This window comes from Mytilus edulis, chromosome 2, assembly GCF_963676685.1.
Source record: "Mytilus edulis chromosome 2, xbMytEdul2.2, whole genome shotgun sequence".
NCBI lineage: Eukaryota > Metazoa > Mollusca > Bivalvia > Mytilida > Mytilidae > Mytilus > Mytilus edulis.
In genome coordinates, this window is record NC_092345.1 from 27,682,502 (window position 1) to 27,689,114 (window position 6,613).

Here is a 6,613-nt window from a genome sequence, read left to right on the forward strand (position 1 = left end):
CTTGTGGACATCGGCATTTTACGTTTCCGCAAATTGGCATTACTTTTCCGGAAAAAAAAGATGACGTTTCCGCAAAAAAAAGTTTACGTTTCCGCAATAAATATCTTACTTTTCCGGAAAAAATATATATTCAAATATTAATGTCTCGTGAATTTCTAATCTACATTTATGTAATTTTGGAAACTGCTTTCGCCTATCTCTGTATAAGGACATAGCAACATTTTTCAAGTCAATATATATTCAAATATTTATAATTTACTAGGTAAATTTCCGGAAAAGTAATAAATACAAATTGCGGAAACGTATACTTTAAATTTGCGGAAACGTAGCATTGGGACTTTGAAAAATTAGCTGAAATGCAATACGCCCGTGGACAGTTGTCTCATTGGCAATCATACCACATCTTCTTCTTTTTTTATATATAGCATGAATTCTTATTCAGTATTTTTTAAACTTAATATTTTTTTTTTTTTTCAATTATTAAACTTATTTTGGAATCAGTATATATGTATATTCTATAATCCCAATCCATTGTTTTCCTATACATATGATATTCGATCTTACATAAAATGCAATTTTTCTTTTTTGACCCGATTTTTTTTTCGAAATCACACTCAGTTTGAATATTTCCGATCTAAGAAAATCACTTTGAAGCCGAGCAAACAACAATGTTTTGATTTTCTCTGGTCGTTACCTTTGTATAGGTTTTCACTATAGGAATCTAAAGTAAAACGATTCTACACAGCAGCAAGTTCATCATCATTATTCTTTCTGTTAGCAATCGATACATTCAAGGATATATCGATGCTTACGTACAAAAGTGCATATTGATATATATATGATTTTTAAAAGTACAGCTGTCCTTATAAAAAAAGAAGATGTGGTATGATTGCTAATGAGAAAACGCTCCACAAGAGACCATAAATGACATAGACATTAACAACTATAGGTCACCGTACGGCCTTCAACAATGACCAAACCTCATACCGCATAGTCAGCTATAAAAGGCCCCGAAATGACAATGTAAAACAATTCAAACGAGAAAACTAACGGCCTTATTTATATAAAAAAAATGAACGAAAAACAAATAAGTATCACATAAACAAACGACAACCATTGAATTACAGGCTCCTGACTTGGGACAGGCACATACATATATATTTGTCAATTTTCCATGGTGTACTGATAAATGCCTCGTAAAATTGGTTTTCAAAGGTTATGAAAAAAAAACCCACCAGTAAGTCAAAAAGAGGGACGAAAGATACCAAAGGGACAGTCAAACTCATAAATCGAAAATAAACTGACAACACCATGGCTAAAAATGAAAAAGACAAACAATAGTACACACGACACAACATAGAAAACTAGAGAATACGCAACACGAACTCCACCAAAAACTAGGGGTGATCTCAGGTGCTCCGGAAGGGTAAGCAGAACTTGCTCCACATGTGGCACCCGTCGTGTTGCTAATGTTATAACAAATTCGGTAAATAGTCTAATTCGGTAGGTCCTATTCATGAAAGGGAAGGGGCTTGTAGTTACGACGTAAGGAACATATCCGATATCATTTGTGAAACGGTTTTTCCATGATGGTCAACCAACTCGTGATGGCGTCCGTAAAATTTACGAAGGGATGATTTCAACTTCACCATTTGGAACTCTTGGTTTAATAGCTTCCTTGTGAGCAGCAACCCTCTATCAAGAAAATCGTGATAGGAAATGAAAGCACGGGAATATCGTATCAATTGGGAGATATATACCCCGTATGCAGGGGCTGCTGGAATATTGCTACTTAGAAGTGGAAAGTTTACAATTAGAAAGCTGAAATCATCTCTTTTGTCGTAAAGTTTTGTTTTCAACCAACCCTCATTTTAAATTGTCAATTTCTAGATGTAAGTCAAGATATGAGGCCGACTTAACTGTATCTGTTGTATCCTTTATCTCTAGTTCGATGGGATAGATGCGTTCAACATGGTCACCAAATTTTTAATTATTAAGTGAAAGAACATCATCTATATAGCGGAAAATAGAGTTAAAGGATATTGCTAACTTTTTATCTTTCTTCCTAAGAAGTTCCTGTATGAAGTCAGCCTCATAATAATAAAGAAACTAGTCGGGAAGATCCATTGGAATGCATTGTAAAAAGTCCCCTTTTCAGATATCAAGGTAATCAGAAAAAAAGGAAACAAAATAATTTGAAATGTGTTACCCTGACGCACATAAATTACGCAAAAATCTTACTTACATATATTTTAATCTTATCAAAATAGATCTAAATCGTATTTGGTTCATAAATTCTTGAATCTTTCATTTTAACATTCAAAACTGTATTTCCATCAGAAATAATAAAAAAATTACATATAATTTGTTTCTATCCAAAACGTAAAACCACAAAAATACTGAACTCCGAGGAAAATTCAAAACGGAAAGTCCCTAATCAAATGGCAAAATCAAAAGCTCAAACACATGAAACGAACTGTCATATTCCCTCATTTTTCTAGTTCCTGTTCAAATTTTTACTACAATCGTCATAACCGACCTCTATTACAGAATATACGGCACTTCTGTACGTCTTTGGTTGATTCATTCTCGTCTTAGGCATGCATGACATATTTGCAGCTGGACGTTCATATTCCAACGGTATATGTTGGATTCTATCTAGAAAAAAACAAGGACTCGATTACAACAGACTTAAATAACTGACTAAACGGTATTTGTTTTGCTCATTGTAGAAGGCCGTAGCGTAGTTGATTGCGTGTACTTCTACTTCATTTGGTTTTGTGGATAGTTGTCTTATTGCATGGCAGTCAAAACATATCTCCTTTTTCTTACCTTTTCCAGTATCATAAATAAGAAAACGTGTAAGTGATGTGTTATAATCACGTGACTTCCGGTCGGCATCGTCAAGATTTTTCTGCTCCTGCAAAAAGTCAAGAAAAGATAAGTTTTCTGTGTGTTTTTGTTAGTCAGTTGTCAAATAAGTCAAACATTTTCAGTATATAAGTCATAAATAACTGTATATAAATGTAAATATGGATTAATCAGTGAAGAATAGTGAAAAATCTCCTTTGAAACTGTGCATTGACACTAGGCTCGTTGCCGCCATATTGGATTTTTCTGAAATTGAAATTTTGAATATATATATATATATATATATCCGTAATTGACATTGCGTAATTAATAGTAATTCCTGTCAGTTAATAAGATTATAAAAGAATACAAAAGGGTTTATAACCTATTTAAAAGGCAGGGCCTTTCACGAGATACCGTGCTATTCACGGATAGCAAGGGGTTCAGTGTAGATAAAGTGGTTCCAGAAAGCGTCAGTGACAAGTTCCACATAGTGGCAAAAAATGGAGCTACAGCTACCACTGACGAACATCTAAAAAACCTTTTTGCAAAATTAGAAGAGTTGAAACTTAAAGATGCAATCATCTTAATCTGGTTCGGAACTTGTGAAACTACCACAAAGGGAAAGTAAATATACCTAAGAAACTACCCATATCAAAATATAGAGTCAATAACTAACAGGATTCTGAGATTTAAGAGACAAAATATTGGCAAAATTCAAATATGTCACTATAATCTTTCTTGATTGCCCGCCCATACTACTCGATATCAACATTTAATAAAACAATCAGAGATAGAGAAGTGAAGAAAACAAAGACAAATTAGATCAAAACAACAATCAAACAAAACCAACAAACTACTCCCTAGTAGTGAAAAAGTATAGTGGTACCAGAATTGTAACAAAAAAGGATAGAAAAAAGAGGCACTATCCGGCATAAGTAATTGACAAGACAAAAGGATATAGACCAGTAACGCAAGCAAGTAGCCTGGATAAAGAACTGTGTTACCAAGTAGACTACTACAATAGGCAATTAAAATTACTCAATAAGAAGTATAGAGCACCCAGATTCTTACAAGAACAAATAATATTCAGTTGCATAAGGTAAAAGGTAACTGTTATATATACTCGTCTAAACATCAACCCAACAATGTTAGATCTGTAAATTTGCTTTCGCAAATTTTTGGTTCTTCCCTCGCCGGGATTCGAACCCATGCTACTGTTTCGCAAATTTTTGGTTCTTCCCTCGCCGGGATTCGAACCCATGCTACTGTTTCGCAAATTTTTGATTCTTCCCTCGCCGGGATTCGAACCCATGCTATTGTATCACAGTAGCATGGGTTCGAATCCCGGCGAGGATACAGTAGCATGGGTTCGAATCCCGGCGAGGGAAGACCAAAAATTTGCGAAAGTAAATTTACAGATCTAACATTGTTGGGTTGATGTTTAGACGAGTTGTATATACATTATGTACACAGCCATGTATCACCATCATTGATGGCGATCCGATGGATACATCTGTTGTAGGGTTGTCACTGACTCAGACGTACTTATATATATATATAAGCAAATATATAAGCAAATTTACAGATCTAACATTGTTGGGTTGATGTTTAGACGAGTTGTATATATATATATATATATATATATATAATTATTAATAAAACCAGATAGGGAAGCCTTGTCTAGGTATAGCAAATATAGGGGAGGCAATAAAGAATAAGGAAGCCCTGTTCTGTAGATAACGAAGTGAAATATTGTCTCTATAGATAGGTAAAACAGTTCCGTAGACAAGGAAGCCTTGTCTCCAGATTTAAAACGTATAAGCATATTCTAACAGAGAAATAATAATACTAAAAAAAAATTAATAGCATTAAAGTAATAGGGAAGCCCTATTAACTAGAGGTAAGCCTAGTTTTATTTAAAAAGGGAACAAAAAACAAGGAAGCCTTGTTTTCTGAGTATACAACAAGGAGAACAAAATAAAGAGGTCAGTGCTAATAACTCTAGGAGGATAAGGAATCCTTGTCCTAAAAGTAAAGGGAGATAATTATTGAAGAAACAGGGAAGCCCTATTTCTATCATTTGAGAGTGCAGTCTATGTCAAACGGATGAGGAAGCCTTGTCCCGAAAGAAATTAAACACGTGATAGGGAAGCCCTGTCAAAATTAGGATAGTCTAGCTTCATTTGACAATCGAATTTAGTCAAGGATAGGGTAGCCTTGTCCTTTAAACCACAATACCATTAGGATAGACTAGCTTCGTCTGAAATACAACAATCAAGGATAGGGAACCCCTGTTCTTTAAAATAGTACAAAATAAAGTACTTCAAAAGAAATTGGTGTAAGGAAGCCTTATACAATTTCTCAGCCAGGTAAAAAAATAAATAATAGAGAAGCCCTATTTTAATTAAATAAAAAGTATGGCAACAACTAGAAAAAGCAGTACAACAGGTCCCAAATCGTCACAAAAAAACAAGTCAAGACGAGGAGGAAGCATGGACATGCACTAAATGTACCAAAATCTTCAAAGAGCCAGAGGCTCAACTTATGGAATGCCAAAGGTGTAAGGAACATTTTTTCATAACCTGTCTAAAGAAAACAAAAGCGGAATACAGCATGTTATGTAAATCAGATGCAATGTGGTTTTGTGGAAAATGCAGGAAAGTCAAGGAACAACATGCAGTTACCGATATTGAGATAGAAAAAAGGTTCAAACAGATAATGGAGAGTTATGAGGAAAGAATTACATCACTTGAAAAAACAGTTGAAAATAAATGTGACGAGGATAAAGTCAAGCAGATTGTTAGTGAGGAAATAAAGAACTGCAATGAAGATATGGTAAAAAAGATGGTAACAGAGGAAGTGGACAAAATAAAGACACCGAGCACAGAAGAAGGTTGTAATGAAGAAAAAGTAAAAGCCATAATAACAGAAGAAATAAGCAAGATACATAAGCCAGAGAATAAAAGAGATAGTGATTCCACAAACATTGAGGTAGGTAGAGCAGCGACCCCTATAACAAGGAAGGAGACTATAACAAATGTCCTTGAAGAAATTAATGAGAGAAAGTCCAGAGAAAATAACCTGGGAGTCTTTGGGATCCCTGAAATAGACGAAGAGAGCAAAGAAGTAAGAGAAAACGCTGACAAAGAAAGACTGAATGAGCTCTTTAAAGACTGCAAAATACAACTGGATAAGGAAAACTTGAAAACAATTAAAATACTCGGGAAATTTAACAAAGAAAAGCTAAATAGACCAATCCTAGTAAAATTACCAAGTGCAGAACCTAAGATCACCCTATTCAGAAATATCCATTACATAAAAACAAACCCAAAATACGAAAAAGTGGGAGTTAGTAACGACCTAACCCAAGCAGAAAGAGAGCAGGAGAAAAGATTGTGGGATCAAGCGAGAAGACAAACCGAGGACGAGGTTTCGGGGGACTACCATTTCAGAGTAAGGGTCCCACCTTGGGCAAGGAAGGTTGTCAAATTAAGGAAGCTAGACTCCTAAAAGGAAAAAGAGGAAAAGAGAATGTAAATAATTTTAATGGTAAAAAGGTTTTTAAAAATGTAAAAACAGATAATTTTACAGTTTTACCCAAATTAAGCTGTATATACACAAATGCGGACCAGTTATTTAACAAGCTGCCTGAATTAATAGTAAGAACAAGAGACGACAAACCAAAAATAATTGGTATCACAGAGGTCAAACCTAAAAATAATCGATATAAACCAGGAATCTCAGAATATTCTTTAGCCGA

At 34.5% G+C, this 6,613-nt stretch overlaps 1 protein-coding gene across 1 annotated transcript; it reads left to right on the forward strand.

The window, feature by feature from the left end:
* The first annotated feature begins 5,466 nt into the window (after window positions 1-5,466).
* LOC139510785 (uncharacterized protein PF3D7_1120000-like) lies at window positions 5,467-6,363 on the forward strand. Its single transcript, XM_071297316.1, has one exon. The coding sequence runs from the start codon at window positions 5,467-5,469 to the stop codon at window positions 6,361-6,363; it is 897 nt and encodes a 298-aa protein (XP_071153417.1).
* Window positions 6,364-6,613: the final 250 nt, after the last annotated feature.

What these genes read in the sequence shown, in the direction of transcription:
- LOC139510785 (XM_071297316.1), top strand. Translation starts at nt 5,467, where the DNA reads ATGTTATGTAAATCAGATGCAATGTGGTTTTGTGGAAAATGCAGGAAA.